This window comes from Acipenser ruthenus, chromosome 12, assembly GCF_902713425.1.
Source record: "Acipenser ruthenus chromosome 12, fAciRut3.2 maternal haplotype, whole genome shotgun sequence".
Classification (NCBI taxonomy): domain Eukaryota; kingdom Metazoa; phylum Chordata; class Actinopteri; order Acipenseriformes; family Acipenseridae; genus Acipenser; species Acipenser ruthenus.
In genome coordinates this window covers 28727992-28745154 of record NC_081200.1, presented here as the reverse complement: position 1 = coordinate 28745154, position 17163 = coordinate 28727992, and the positions used below count along the sequence as shown (strand labels likewise).

At 38.6% G+C, this 17163-nt stretch overlaps 1 protein-coding gene across 1 annotated transcript in view; it reads left to right on the top strand.

The window, feature by feature from the left end:
* Window positions 1–17163, top strand: part of LOC117417391 (potassium channel subfamily T member 2) — a 72590-nt gene that overhangs the window by 17008 nt on the left and 38419 nt on the right. Inside the window, exons 4-9 of the mRNA XM_034029526.3 lie at window positions 2407–2445; window positions 2667–2715; window positions 3173–3232; window positions 4283–4357; window positions 5141–5224; window positions 8402–8496. Of these exons, the coding sequence (XP_033885417.1) occupies window positions 2407–2445; window positions 2667–2715; window positions 3173–3232; window positions 4283–4357; window positions 5141–5224; window positions 8402–8496 (402 nt within the window). The remainder of the gene's footprint in view (window positions 1–2406; window positions 2446–2666; window positions 2716–3172; window positions 3233–4282; window positions 4358–5140; window positions 5225–8401; window positions 8497–17163) is intronic.

The window sequence follows — 17163 nt, the reverse complement described above, 5'->3', positions numbered from 1 at the left end:
ATATACAGCTAAAACTGTATATATATATATATATATATATATATATATATATATATATATATATATATATACAGCTAAAACTGTATATATATATATATATATATATATATATATATATATATATATATATATACAGTCACCTCCAAAATTATTGGCACCCTTGATAAAGATGAACAAAAAAGACTGTATAAGATAAATAATACCAGTACTGAGCTATATTGTAATTTACCAACATGTGGAATATATTTGACTTTATTAATGATTCAATGGAATCAACCAAAATTACACATTTCTCAAATTATACATTTATTTCCAAAAAAAATGAAGTGTCACAATTATTGGCACTCTTGTTTTCAGTACTTTGTGTACCCTCCCCTTGCAAGGATAATGGCACTGAGTCTTTTTCTATAATGTTTAATGAGATTGGAGAACACATTGGGAGGGATCTTAGACCATTCCTCCATACAGAATCTTTCCAGATCCTTGATATCCTTCGGTCTGCGCTTATGGACTGCCCTGTTCAATTGAAACCACAGGTTTTCAATGGGGTTCAAGTCCGGAGACTGAGATGACCATTGAAAAATGTTGATTTTGTGGTCAATTAACTATTTCTTTGTGGATTTTGATGTGTGCTTGGGGTCATTGTCTTGCTGGAAGCCACTTACGGCCAAGTTTCAGCCTCCTGGCAGAAGCAACCAGGTTTTTGGCTAAAATGTCTGGGTACTGGGTAGAGTTCATGATGCCGTTGACCTTAACAAGGGCCCCAGGACCAGTGGAAGCAAAACAGCCCCATAACATCAAAGATCCACCACCATATTTTACAGTAGGTATGAGGTTCTTTTCTGCACACGCATCCTTCTTTCAACGCCAAACCCACCGCTGGTGTGCATGGCCATAGAGCTCTATTTTTGTCTCCTCTGACCATAGCACCTGGTTCCAATCGAAGTGCCAATGCCGTTTAGCAAACTCCAGGTGCTTACGTTTGTTGGTTGCTCTCAATAAAGGCTTTTTTTCTGGCAACCCTTCCAAATAGCCTATTGGCAAGGAGGTGTGTGGCGGAGTGTCCCGCCCCTATTTATTATTATTTGTATTTTTGTTTGCGGCGCAGTTGAAAGCGCAGCGTCTTTTAGTATTTATATTTAAAAACCCTGTGAGGATGCATGACTGATCAGCTACTGATTATTTAAGTAGCTGACAGTCATGCATCCTTACCAAATGCGTGCAGACTCTGGCCGAGGGGTAATAAGATAATTAACAACTAATTAACCCCTCGGCCAGAGTATAAGAAGCGGCAGCTGTCCGTTCTGGGAGGGGTTGAGTGTAGAGAGGAGAGTACGGGGAGCGGAGAGAGTGAGAGAGAGCGAGGAGAAACAACAACGATATTTAGAAACAATTGCCAAAACGTGCTGGATTAGCCAGCACGATACTTACTTGTGTGTCTGTTTTTTTGTTTGGCCCTCGTGCCCTTTGGTTTCTGTTTTCTGTTTTGTTTAAATCTTTTGTTTTGTTTATTTGATTAATTAAATACGCTGAATGCAGCAGCATTCAGCTTCACCCGCCCATCCACTGTTGTGATTCAGTTACTTCCTGGTCCGTGACGTCACCACACCTCACCACTGCGAGCCATCCTGCCACAAGTGGCATCTAATTGTAGATTTGGAGACTTGGTGACCCCAAGATGCAACCAAGTTCTGTAATTCTCCAACTGTGGCCCTTGGATTTCCCTTTGCCTCCCGAACCATCTGCCTCACTGTGCGTTGGGGCAAGATACACTTGCGTCCTCTACCAGGCAAGTTTATCACTGTTCCAGTGGTTTTGAACTTCTTAATTATTGCCCTAATAGTGGTAAGTGGTATATTTAGTTTTTTAGCCATTGTTTTGTACTCATTGCCTGATTTATGAAGGTCAACAACCATTTGTCTCTTTTCATTTGTGAGTTATTTGCCTTTCCCCATGGTGATGGATGACAAGTGGATTTCATATGCGTGTTACCTCATTTTTATACCCCAGTGAAATAGGAAGCCATGGAAGGCCACAATACAGTTCCTAAGACTGAGATGAACTTAAAGAAGTAGAATTTTAATGCAGATTTAATTTAGTTTGATTTTATTTATAAGAATTTTAGGGTTGCCAATAATTCTGACACCTGTCTTTTTGAGAAAAAAATATATTACTTGTTAATAAAAAAACTTTTTATCTGAGCAATTGTATTAGAATAAAAGAATATGGGTTTCCCATATATTTGAGCATAAAATATTGCTCATTACCTTTGTTGTTTATTTTATACAGCCTTTTTTGCTCATCTTTATCAAGGGTGCCAATAATATAATATATATATATTAAATAAATACAGTAATATTTTCAAGCAATTGTGACAGGCATAATTTATTTTTATTTATTTTTAAGCTGGGGTTGTTCCAATCAAAACTACACAACAATTGATTGGTAAGTTGAAATGGTGTTTACATTTTTTCTACTATAATGTACATGTAGCCTACTATGAACTATATTCGTTCAAAAAAACAAAAAAACAAAAACAGTGTTTTAAAGCAAATGCTAAAAGATGAATGGATTTGCAAAACCAGTACTGTATATGTTTTTAAACCACTTTAAAGCCACTCTGGAGTTTTGAAGGCTTCTTGTGGTTTTTCTCATTTTTGTACCAGGTCACCTGTTATCTGGGTGAGAAGGAGTCTTCCTTTATGGGGGTTACAGGTAAGGGAAAACTGCAATTTCTTTTGATATTGTGTTGCTCTGTTAAATACCGTGATAGAAAAGATAATTATGATATGATCATAAACATGATTCTGTTACATCCATAAAAGTAACCAACAAGTGAGAAAGGCTGTTTGAAATAGTGAATTATCTAACTTTGTTGAACTCAGAATGGTTGTAAGCATCATACAAAGTTAAGTGGAAAAAAAAAACAACTTTCCATATTGGCATATTAATTGTTTGGTATAACTTAATTGTCTATTCTTTTTATAATGAACATAGATTTTGTCAGTTTATTCAGGATGTTTTATATGATTACATTTCACTAGATTATTTTCAAAATTACAATCAAAGATGTCTGTATAACACGGAAGCCTTCTTTTTTGCTAAAAATAAAATAATCTAAGATTCTTAAAATATGATGATCTCTACAAAAACCATATTGTGTTCATTTTAGGTCACAGTGGCCCTGATAAGCCTCTTTGAAACAATGTTGCTGTCATATCTCAGTTACAAGGTAAGTCCCTACTCAAAAGGTTGCCTTGGAAACAATATGCTTCCATGAACTTGATGCATTTAAGGGTATTCATTGGTCTCCGTTTCAATTTTGGTCACAATGGAAAAGGTCATAGAGTGTGAATGAGACAAGTCAAGCATGTTATAGCAAAGCCTTCTCTGGGTTTACTGCAGGATTAGTGGGTGACTTGTCATTTTTCCTGTTGAGTGGGGCAGATGAAACAACATTCAATGTGTCATATTCTGTAGGTGGCTTCCTAACAGTACATTTTGACAAAGTATAAAAGTAATTAATATAAAAAGATAATTTCATACTTTAATCTAAACAAATCTCTGATAGCCCAGAAAATAGCCCATGGAGTTATTTTATTACAAGACAATTGCAATAAAATGCCAGGAAATTGTGACCGAAGTGGGGGTCACAACAGCAATATTTGTTGTGTAATAAGATTTAGTTCACATACAATAAGTAAAACTGCAACAGATCTTTACTCTGCCAGTGTGCACAATGTTACATCAGCTTTACTGCCCCAACATCCATACAATCTGTTTATAAATATGGTTAGCACTTGAAAACATGGCAAATGTTTTTTTTTTTTGTTTGTTTGTTTGTTTGTTTTGTTTTGTAGTTTGACGTTGTTAGCACTGTTGCTTCCTTTTATTTGGCAATTGTTTAAGAAAACCAATGACATATTGCACTGTGCAATGCAATCTTAATGTTTTTATCATAACAGTAAGTTATTATTAAGACCATAAAAATAGTTTGTAATAATATTTATGATTAAGGTATTTTTTAATATACAATTTAGCTAAATTAGTGTAGCAAATTCATGAACAGGGCCTTCTTTGGTGACATCCTATTAATACTTGTTTTTACAGTGCTAAAATAGCTTTGATTATAAGCTCTCCATGCCATAATCAATATATAGAGCAGGAGAAAAAGACAAAAAAGACTGGTGTTTGGTTGAATGTTGTTGATCACAAGACTTAGTTTTAAAATACACTTTTTACATATCTTTGTTTTTAACTGAAATATGTTTCTTTTTATTAGGGTAATATCTGGGAACAGATTCTTCGCATCCCCTTTATCCTTGAAATCATCAACACAGTGCCCTTTTTCATAACAGTAAGTGGGGGTTCTTGCTGGTGGAAATTCCATAGTTTTAGCTCTAGTCAGATCATGCTCTTCACTGGCCAGTACTTAATGCAATGAAGCCAAAAATAACATTCGAAGAAACCTTATCTCCTGAGGCTTATTTCTGCTTCCGTGCTTTGGTTGGCTTCCTGTGTTTTGTTTCTTCCATGTGTTGTCTGTTCTGTGTGCAATATGCCTAGGCCTGTTTTCATTTAGTTAAATTGTATTAAGGGAATCAAATTTCAATTATAAACGATGAGAGGAAAAAGAAAGATCTTCTAGTATTACCCTCATCAAATTGGAATTATACATTAAGAGGGTTGATTATATGTTAAGGGTGAGGCAACATTCATTTTATAGTTGTTTACTAAATGCAGAAGACATCATGGGTTTGTTAGCATTTTTCTACTTTTTTGGCAAACAATGCGTCATTAACATTTCGATGGAATGTATTGTGGTTTTTCATGTGGATAGGTAGGTGCTTCAGACACATTTTTGGTGTGATAACCCCAGGGGAAAGAGGGTGGTCATGAATAGATGCGGTTTACTAATGCACCTGCAATGTGCATTGATACCAATATTGTTTACTTCTATAATATACTATTCTGAATAGTGGGCTGACTTTTTCAATGTCTTTGAATAAATCTTTCTCCTCTATTCCCTGTCTGCATCCTTCCAGCAGTATTAACCAGCTTTTCGGAAAAGCCACATCTGGAGATTACTGTTACAATTACAAATATGCAGTTATTGGAATCTATATCATTTTAATTTCAGATATTTTGGCCTCCGTTGAGGAACCTATTTATTCCTGTATTCCTAAACTGCTGGTTAGCCAAGCATGCCCTGGAGAACATGATTGTAAGTATAACCTCTGATGCTAATTTGTCTTCCCATATTTGAAATAGCGCAAAACTTTTGCTTTATCACTTTTTAACTGTTACATCCTTTGAGAAATTATTTTCAATCCATTTGAAAATCAGAATAATTTACAAAGAATCCATTTACAGTTTGTTAAAAATATAATCTTGGGTACGGTGTTGGGTATGCTTACTGTTCGAATGCTATTATTGTGATGTCACTGCTCACCACCCCTGATCCAGCTTTGATTTGTGCAATACCCTCTTACTGCAGCAATGTGCTGCCGATGCGGCCTTAATGATGTATACCCACCCGAGTCAATGCAGAAAGAAAGTGTCAATAAATTGCCATAATCAGATCTAAATCTAAAAACAAATATGCCAACAGTCACATTTAAATTGTAAACAGAACATACAGTGTAAAAATGTAAGAATGAAGTAGAGCTTTAAATAAGTCAGCTTGGTTGGAATAACCAATACAAAAAAGCCTTACTACTATTGTGAACTATGTATTCTTTTAATAATTCTAAAGGTTACCATCCTAACTATCACTAGCAATTAAAACATAATTATCATCTTTAAAACTCTAATCCAATTTTAATTGTCAAGGTTCTGAAAATTATAACCAGCTGTAAATATTATATTGGGTTTTGTAACAGGAAGTTATATTAACACTAAGGCCATATACAGTAATTTTACATCAAGTGCCTATATATGGATAATATTGACACTTCAAATGTGATTGGAAAATCAATGACACAGATGACATTGCATAAAAAAGACAACTTGCACTTACTGTTGAGCACTATGTGCTCCTTTAACCCTTCTAATGGCTTCCTACCATCCTAACCATGAATAGCAATTACAAGTAATTGTCATCATTAAAAACTCATCTACTTTCAATCATGAAGGGACTGAAAAGAAATGTTAATGAAAATCAACTTCAAATATTAGACTTGCTGAGAGCTCCCAGCTTTTATACAGTTTATCAAATGACAAGTATGTGTCACTCAGGCCTGCTTTGTCGTTTCCAGTAAGCATACATCACTTAAGAGGTCATGCTAAGCAACATTACGCTCCAGTACAAGTGTATGTGTAAGATATGGTATCTGAGGGTTATATGGTTTATCTACCTGGGAATTGATTCAATATTTTAATATAGTTTGTCTACAGGTATTTAGGAGGCCTAACTGTTGTTAGAAATGGTCAGTAATGTGAGACATTTTAGGAGCTAGCTTTCAAAATGGCAAAGTCTGATGGATACGGTTGCATAAGTGCTTTTGTCTCAATTGTATAGTCTACTTAAATTACTGAGAAATTAAACCATACTACATTAAGTTTAATGGATAAAATGTTTTGCACATAATATTAACCCTGGTCTTTACACAAAATGCATTTTTAAATTACACTATGTAACACAGTTTTTGTTCCTGGGTAGTAAGTGTTATTTCCTAATTGCTTATGCCTCAAAAGTATAGAAAATGGCTATTATTCCCCAAAAACTTTGCTTTTGTGACCAGGACAGTGATATTTTGAAATTTACCTATTTCCAATGAGAAAACGGGCGAATTTGTGTCTTTTCGTTCACATAAAGTCAGAAAAAAACAACATGAATCCAAATTAACATGTATTTATACTAAAGTAATACAAAAATGACTACAAAAGATTTAAAAGTGAGTAGTTTTTCGAGATTTACGATTATACTGTAAATCACTTTCACGAATCAGCCCTCAAATGTAGTCTCCCATCATGTTCCCGTTATACTGTCCTTGGTAGCGGCGTTCAAAGTCCAGTATATCCTGGTGGAAGCGCTCGCCTTGCTCCTCCGAGTACGCTCCCATGTTCTCCTTGAATTTATCAAGATGAGCATCAAGGATATGGACTTTGAGGGACATCCTACAGCCCATTGTGCCGTAGTTCTTCACCAGAGTCTCAACCAGCTCCACATAGTTTTTGGCCTTGTGATTGCCCAGGAAGCCCCGAACCACTGCGACAAAGCTGTTCCAAGCCTCTTTCTCCTTACTAGTGAGCTTCTTGGGGAATTCATTGCACTCCAGGATCTTCTTTATCTGTGGTCCGACGAAGACACCGGCTTTGACCTTTGCCTCAGACAGTTTAGGGAAGAAGTCTTGAAGGTACTTGAAGGCTGCCGACTCCTTATCTAGAGCTCTGACAAATTGTTTCATAAGGCCCAATTTGATGTGCAGTGGTGGCATCAGCACCTTCCGGGGGTCCACCAGTGGCTCCCACTTGACGTTGTTCCTCCCCACAGAGAACTCGGTCCGCTGTGGCCTGTCCCGCCTGTGGTAGTGCGCCTTGGTGTCCCTGCTGTCCCAAAGGCAAAGATAGCAGGGAAACTTGGTAAAACCGCCTTGGAGACCCATCAGGAATGCCACCATTTTGAAGTCTCAAAATGCGTCTGCAGCCTCTTGATGCCATCTCAGAAAAATGCAGATATGTATCCACTTAGGCAGCTGGAACTAAACTGAACTGGTGGGCTTAAGGCCCCTGTATTTATACTACTATTTATATTACTGGAAAGTTCTAGAAAGTTCTAGAAGTTACTCCAAGTTTACTCAGCACTGAATCTATCTGGAATGTTCTGGAAAATAGGTAAATTTCAAAATATCACTGTCCTGGTCACAAAAGCAAAGTATGTGGAGAATAATAGCTATTTTCTATACTTTTGAGACATAAGCAATTAGGAAATAACACTTACTACCCAGGAACCAAAAAAAAATAAAAAATTTGTTACACAGTGTTATCCGGAGAATGAAACCAAACACCATTTGAGCATCATAGTGCATCCATTTTTCTGTGGCCCTTTTTGTATCCATTTCAGAACAAAGGGCATAATATGCATTGTTAATGAGAATTAATATATTTACCTATTTTCAACTCAGGATTAATACAGCCTCCCCCCTTTGACTACTTGACTATCTGCTGTTGTTATTATCCATCAGATGTCTCCTTCAAAACTCTTGCAGTCTGCATGTCTCCATTACATCTATGTAATTAAGTGACTTGCCACTCATGATATCAATGTTTTTGCCAGTTTTATTTATTTATTGAAGTATATCTCTCATAATGGATTTTCTGTTTTAACCCTTACATAAAATGTAAAATAGAATACAGATTCTGTCCACTTTTGATGCAAGTCGTGTTTCTGTTTGTTTAGAATGACCTTCACAGAGCCATCCAGCGGACGCAGTCTGCCATGTTTAATCAGCTTCTTATACTGATTTCCACTCTGCTGTGTCTCATCTTTACCTGGTGAGTTGCAATCAAATATAATTCCTTCACTGCAATAGGCTTGAATGAAAGTGCCTCTGCTGTCTTGGATTACATGTGTAGAATGTTTAAAGAGCGGGGTTCCGAAAAATATTCCGATTTTAAGTGCTATAACATTTTAAGTAACTTGAACTCTGCAACTCTTTAAAAATGTCTAATTAAGCTGATTATCATTTCACTGTAGGAAGAGTTATTAAAAAACAAAACAAAATATAACAACAAGTGCTCTGGCTTTTCTGTTCCGTACCGTATCATGGACCGTCATTGTTGTGTTATCTGTTTGACAATGTGGGCAATAATCCTTACACTATCAGTGTACTAGAGCAGCCATTTTGAAAAGTGCTTTGAAACATACTGTGGTGAACCTTGGCTCCTGCAGGCAGGGGTTTCTCACAGGCGGAGGTGGGACAGGTACGGTATTTAAACCGTTGTAGCAAGACGTGGGGACATGTAACAATGTAACACTATTTTTTCAGAACCCTGCTACTTACAAATCTGTAATTCTAAGTAGAAAGAAGCAACAGATTGGATTTATACTCTTGCAACACTTTATTTTTTGTGTGTTGTTTTCTCTATTTTACCTTAACTTTCTACTCTGAAATCTCAAGGGAATTCACTGTCAATGAAAGAAAACTCATTTTGTGCTTCATTTGTTTACAGAAGATTTCCTAAAACTTCCCCCAAGAGATAATTGGGAGCCATTAAGCATATGCCTGTCCTGTGAAGGGTACAATAGAAATGACTTGCTGACATTATAGCATAAGTGTTAAAGTCCCTGCTGGTTGGCAGAATAGATTGAGATCCATTAGATTTTCTTCCCCACTGAGTTTCTTTTACTGTGACATGTGTCTTTGATTAAACTGACAAAAAAATCAAAAAAGAAAACAGCTCATCTATTTTTTTTTTAATGGGGGGGGGGGGGGGGGCAGCTTCTGTTAATATTCTGGATTGAAATTTGACTTGCATGTCTCTTGATTTCATAGAAATCACCGTAGTATATGTGATTACAGTTGTATTTCCCTCAGTGACCGAATTTTATCACCAGATCCTGTATTTCTGTTGTATTTATTATATAATTTGATACTGACTTGTAAGATCTACGCAGCTTGCAATTACAGCCTGGATGAAATCGTCTGGAACAAATATGAAAATAAAAGCAACCCCACCTGTTATTTTACTATGTGAAAACTCTTGAAATGTTTACGGTTAAGTATGATTTCAAATTGAAATAATAATGCCTTTATTTTGTACTGTAGTTGGTGAGTGACACACTACTGGGTTATACAACACAAACTACCACTGGCTGCCAACTGTAATTCACATCAGTCTTCACAGTTATTGTTGTTGCATGAACTAATGTTTGTTTAAATGCATTCAACTCTCCTTTTACTGAATAATTAGTGGGGCTTGAGAAGCAAGAGTCCCCACTTTAAATCTTCGACACACTTCTTCTTCTCCTTCTTATTCTTTGGCACGCTACTCCTCTTACACCGTTTAAGCTAGAAACGCTGTTCAAACTTTAAAACGTGTAGACCGGTCTGGAATAGTGTGCTTTTATACAACTTTTTGATATATTTTATACTTTTTAAACTATTAAGCTTTTTGTCTTTTTTTGTCCATCTTCATTCACTTTTAATCGGTCTTTTTTCAACACTCTTAAGCTCCCCATTGTTTAAAAACTCCAAGACTTCCAACATTCTATTTACTGTAAACGATGTAACTTTTGACACAAATCAGATACTTTGACCACTTTCCCAACAAGTAAGACAAAAAGATAGATCATATGGAATCTTCCTCTACTTTGCTATTCAAATCTGAAATCAAAACATAAATAACTTTTACCAATCAAGAGGTACACCTGTTTTAGTAACCGCACCAACTAAATTTTCTCTAACTTTTTATAAACAACTGAAATTTTGACCACTTTCCCAACAAGCTAGACAAAAAGTTAGAGGGTATGACATCTTCCTCTACTTCTCTGCTATTCAAATATGAAATCAAAACAGAAATAACTTTTACCAAATCAAGAGGTACACCTGTTTTAGTAACATCACCAACTACGTTTTCTGTGAACTTTTAGAAATAACTGCCGTTTTGACCACTTTCCCAACAAGTTAGACAAATAGAGCAAATGAAATCTTCCTCTACTTCTCAGCTATTCAAATATGAAATCAAAACAGGAATGGAGTCTATCAATCAGGAGGTACAGCTGTTTTAGTAACTTTTTTTCAGTAGGCTACTTCCCACTGTTGAATTAACTGTCATAGAACTTTGAGAAATTTCAAATTATAGCACATTCTAAGCATGAGATAATTAGTAAACAATGTGACTTTTGACATAAATCAGCTACTTTGACCACTTTCCCAATAAAGCAAGCCCCACAACTTTACTTGTCAAGTTACCAACTAGTTCATTTTGATCTTGATATGTCTGTTGCAAATAGTGTTTATATTAACATTGTCACTGTAAACATTTCTGACCTCTAAAATTATATTATTGTGATTTTGCTGTTTTGCTTCTTATGCCTAATAAAGCTCTTTATATACATTAATAAATTACCTTTGAATTGTTAGTTAGGCAAATTGCTTATATTTGTCAGTCAAGCCAGAAACAAAAGACAGAACAGATACTGAAAGGGGCAAATATTATTATTTATTTCTTTATTTTATCTGAGAGCATGCAGGGAGTTGTTTACAGAACATGGGCAGGGGCTGCTTCCCTAGAAATTAAAAAGTTGTTAGGGTCTGGCAAGCCAATTACCTCATTTTTGTTGTTCAATCTATAACTTTGGTCATTGTAAACACATGGCATTTAGAAATTAACAACCCCAATAAAAATACTTCAACACTGATTTTTTTTTTTTTTAATTTGGAATTCTATTTATTCTGGATTTAAATATTAGAAATGAAGAGTAAGTGTTATCAAACCTGAAATGAAATATTCAACCTCAAAACTTTATAAAAACAACTATAAAAATAACAACACCTCAACAAAGATTTAACATAGTTTTTTATTTACATTTTTACTACTCTAATTATCAAAACACAAAATGCGGTGTAGTATCCAATAATTAATTCATTATTTAAATTGCGTTAAACCTCAAAACCCATTTGCACAAACAGTAATGGGGAGTGCAAGCTTTTGCTTATTGCTGGTGTGTATTTATTTAATGATAAAACAAACAAAAGATTTAAACAAAACGAAACACTACAAACAAAAGGGCACGTTGGTCAAACAAATAAGCAATAACGAAACAAGTATACTTTATATATAGCAATTGTTCTCTTTTTCTGCTCGCTCTCCCGTACTCTCCTCTGCACACTCCTAATACGCTCTCCACTGAGGGTAGAGAGCTGCAGGTTTATATACAGTGACCATCTCCCGATTAGCAACAATTAATCAATGAATTAACTCGGGAGATGGTCGCCGTCTGCATGAGTTTAATAAGGATGCGTGACTGTCAGCCAGCTAAATAAATCATTAGCTAATCAGTCACGCATCCTCACAGGGTTTTTAAATTATAAAAACAATAACAAATACGCAGTGCTTTGATCTGCGCTGCAAACAATAATACTAAAAACAGTGCACAAATATGTATAGGGGCGGGACAATCTGCCATATGGTTTTTCTTTGTACCTACCTGAGTGGTACAGTCATGACACCCCCCATGTTTCACAGAGAAGTCTGTCTGGCAGTATTCACAGCAGACGTGAGATTGAGACACTCCACTTCTTTTAATGCATGACCATTCTGTGGTAAATTCCTCTCGATATTTCTGACAAGCCAACCTCGATCTTTTAGATGGAGGAGAGTGGAATGTTTGGTTTGACTAGTGATTCATATTTTAATAACTGATAAATAAGGCTGGGATTTTGTCACAGAAATTTATACTAAAAATCACGGTAAATTTGTTCAAAATCACGGCGGAAGGAGGAAATGTTGTGTGAAGTCATGGAGATGAAAATTCAACTATTTATTTTTTAATACCATATACATTACCTACATAAACATACAATTAGTCTGTCTATAGATGTAGGAAAAAGGGAAAATTAATCTAAATATTTATTTATTATGGTTTTCACAACATCAGGTTCAAGGTTTAATCCTGTAAATTGGTAAGCTTCACAGCATACACAACTATAAATAAAAATGTTGGTTTTAATAAGATTTGGTGGGGTTTCTACAGGACATCAAACAAAAACTGTAGGTTTTACATATTTAAAAAATAACTCTTGAAGTTCAAAAAGGCTGTCTCTTTGTGTGCATTTGTTGCCAACTGCAAGGGGGACAAGATAGCGTCCACACACTTTGAAAACATACGAGGAGCCAAGGAGAGGCCGAACGGTAGCACGGAAAACTTGTAAATGCGCAGGATGAATGGGAACGTGAAAGTGTGAAAGTACACGTCCTGTAAGTCCACAGTGGTAAACCAGTCGCCCGGCCGGATGGACTGGAGAATGTCACGGTGAGTCAGCATTTGGAACGTCCTCTCCTCGTTGAGGTGTCTCAGGTCTAGGATGGGGCGAAAGCCACCGTCCTTCTTGGGTAACAGAAAGTATCTTGAGTAGAACCCCTCTCTGCAGGAGATGGGGTCTATAAGACGAATGGCTCGCTTGCATAGCAAGATGGCTCGCTTGCACAGCAAGACAGCCACTTCCTGTTGAAGTACCAAGACCTGAAGAGGGTCTGTCATGGATGTAATCGTGACCCCTCGGAAGGGAGGAGGCCCCATGCGAAACTATAGGGCGTAACTGTTGTGCATGATGGCAAGCACCCAGGTGTCCGAGGTGCAAGCGTGCCAGTATTCGTGGGCGCATTCCCCCTGCCTTGTGCCTGGTTGCCTGCTACCGCGGTGGCCTGTAGGCGGCACCTTAGATCACCCAGCGGAGCCGCGGGAACCGGAACCATCCTGGTAATGGTGCGTGCGTGGGGAGCTTGCCAACGGCTCGATCTGCCCCACGCGGGAGCACGGGGAGGGAGTAGCGCAGCCACTTGCCAAGATGCCTCTTGTGTCATGGTGGGAGCACTGCAAGAGCTCCTCCACAGCTGGCCCAAAAGTATCGGCGCATCTAGTAGCGCCGCCTTGTCTGCGTCTGGGACCCTCACCTGCTTCAATCGGTTAATCCGTCTCACTTGTGGAGATGGGGAGTGTCTACCCAGGGGCGACACCCGAGGCTGCACGCAGGAGATGTCTTGCGTGGCGCTCTGGGATAACTGGAAGAGCGGAGGACCTGGGGCTCAGAGGGCCACTGACGGCTCGGCCACAGGAGACGGGGACTCCGTCTCTATTGCGAAGCACCCAGGCCTGAAAGGCCACGCAGATATTGCAAAAGGTCTCATCCCCTAAGGTCAGAGTGGCGTGCTGGACGTGCACCACATGGACCGTGTGCACCGCATGCACCGAGCACCGCATGCACCAGGTATACCGAGGGCGCTATGTGCACCGAGTTACTAAACACCAATTGCACCGAGCACCACGTGCACTGGGCACCGGACACCGTGTGCACCGCGTGCACCGAGCACCGCATGCACCAGGTATACCGAGGGCGCTATGTGCTCCGATGTACTAAACACCCATTGCACCGAGCACCATGTGCACCGGGCACCGGACACCGTGTGCACCGCATGCACTAAGTACCGCGTGCACCGAGCACCGCCTGCACCGAGCGCCGCGTGCACCGAGCGCCGCGAGCACAGCGTGCTCTGAGGCGCTTCGCGCACCGAAGTACAATGCGCACCAGGCACCGTGGGCACCAGGCACCGTATGCACCATGTGCACCGAGGCACCAAAGTACCAAGTGCTGAGCGTGCACCGAGGTTCTGAAGCACCGAGGGGCAGCTAAAGCAGCGGTGCCTGCCCTGACTACATGTAGTCACACACCTGATCGGCGCATAGCATAAACCAGAGAGACACTAAAGACGCAAATTGAAAAACAACAGGGGGAAAAACACTCACTGGAGTGGGCGGGCCGAGGCAGCTGGCAAGGTCTACTCTACAGCGGGGCAGGTAACAACGCAGCCCCGGTGGAGAAAAAACACGACTGACTAGCTGTCATTGTTTTTTTTCGTTTGTTTGTTTTTTTGAAGGCCCGACATACCTCAGTGTGTGGACCGTGGCAGCTGACGAGGTCTGCCCTACAGCGGGGCAGGTAGAAACGCAGCCCCTGTGAGGGGAAAAAACATGACTGTTTCTTTTTTTTTTTAAACTGCAGTGCAGCTAATCCACAGCACAACGCAGGCCAAGCAAGGTTGTGTGATCGGGCCACACACAAGTGGACACGTAACAACAACAGTAGGATATTATTTATTTTTGCCCAACTGCACGTAAGCAGTCGGCGGAATCGCTCAATGGCTGGGTTACAGCAGAGCCTATCACTCCTTTAAAACAATACTGCACAGGCAGTCGCACACAAACAACAGACATTAAAGAAGCAAGCTTGCAAAGCAAGCGAGGCAGGCTGCTGAAGAAAGGAGACAAAAAAGAGACTTTATTTTTTAGAGTCGCTGATTCCACGAAAGTGGCAAGCCAGCTTTCAGCACGAATACAGGGGAACTGCAGTCAACCCGGAAAAGTTATTTTAGTATACGCTCAGTTATCAACACAGAAGGTCTTACCTTACCGTCTTGAGAGGCAAAAAGAGGAATGGCTTCCGTGGGTTGACTGTTTTGATCCCTCGATAGGCGGGACCGAGGACGTCACCCCAGGAATGGGCCTATCAGCAGCTCTGATATAAAGAGCTCAGTAATACCTACCAATAGGCAGGCATATCCCATAAGTATGTTGGTCGTCTTCGAATTAAAAGGGAACACTTATTTCTCAGCTATGCTGAGATACTTCGCTTGATTTGAGTCAAAGACCCGACAACCATTGAAAAATGCAGCTGCAGGTTGACAAAATCGGGCAGTAGAAAGTGTGAACGACTACATTGCAAAGTAAGGCAGCCAAGCTAGTTCAACATCATTAGCTAAACCGTGGAATTGCAAGTTGTGTTGGTAAAGTTCAATGTTCTTTACTAAAATCATGGAACCTGTGACCACCGTGCCTTAATCCCAGACTAAAAAGCAAGCAAGGCGACATTTGCGCAGGACCCCTAAACTAGTTACTAAGCAACCCAGTTCAGAGCTTTTAGTATGTCAGTTAAAATGCCACAATAAACTGTCAGTGAAATACAGTATCATTTAAGAACCATTAATTCATTTAAAAAAATTAAACAGGAAAATACACATGGTATTGAAATAATATTTCATAAACATCCAGTGAGTATCCATCATTTATTTATTTAATAAAAATCGTAGTATTTTACCCCTCGACATAGCACCATAGCAGAACCTCCAAAATAGTAGCTGCTACGGCCAAATTGTAGCAGTTGGTATCTCTGCATGGGGAATATTGAAGATCTACAGATCTTTAGTTGAAGTCAGCAACCAACAGATGTAAAGCACTTGAGTGTAATTTGTTTTTCATTATAGCAGCAACTGGTTATCTCTCACAGCTATGAAAAATTGAGCAGCTACAGAGTGCAGATAAGAAGTACTTTTCATTGATGCTTGATGAAACTGAAGAGCCTTAGGTTTTTATAATGGTTAATTTTCCAACATTGTACTGATGTGTGATTTAAAAGGAGAGGCAACAAATGTGCCTGTAAAATAAAATAAAATAACCTGCATAACCCCCCCCCCCCCCACCCCCCCACCCAATCATCATAATGTTTTAAGAACCCAATTAGTAGCAAATAGCACATATAGGATTTTGAGAGATACACTTGTGGAGTTCAATCACGTTCCAAAACCCCTAACTGTATTTTTTTTAATACTGGAATTTGATTATTTGTGACAGTTATTTGGTAGGGCAGACTGCTTCCCTAATACCATGCATATGCGATTATAGGAAAAGGGATCATCCACAAATCACATCAGATCTCAGAAGCCATTATGCAGGGTTTTCTTATGCATATCTCTTTCCAACTTGTTCAACAGTGTAATGAAATTAGACAAAATAATATTTACATCTGGGCAGCTTCCTAGATATAATTAAATTATGATTCAAGTAATGTTAGAATACAGTTTACATTTCACATGCTATTATCCAGTATATGGCAATTAGTTAAATGTTCTCTTATGCTGTAAATTAGCATTGAAATCAATTCTGGACACACACTGAGCTTGCTATCAGTTTAACATCATTGCAACTTCCTAGTAGTTAATACCCTATCAGAAATCAATCAACAGTGCCAGGTAGCTGAAGTGTGACACACATTACCTAAACACCTTCATGAGAAACTGAAATGATAATGATTCAAAATAAACACTAAATACCAACACAGTGTACTATCTAGGAGTGAACATGAACCTGCAGTACTAGCTTACCAAATGTTTTCAGTCTTGATCATTTGATCTCCTATTCATACATTTAATAAAATACCCTGGACAGTTTGATCTCAGTCACTAAATCGGTAATAGAAAATTATACATTTCAAATGGCTATAGTAAAGGTGTCTACTTTGTGGGTCTTACAGTTATTCACAGGACAGGAGCAAGGGCTGCATGGAGAAAGAACCCCAGGAATTGAAATCGAAGAGAAGTGCTTTGTGAGTTAGAAAGTGGACAGGGTTTCCCGTTGGCTAGTGACGAGCCGCCCTCGTGGAGGTG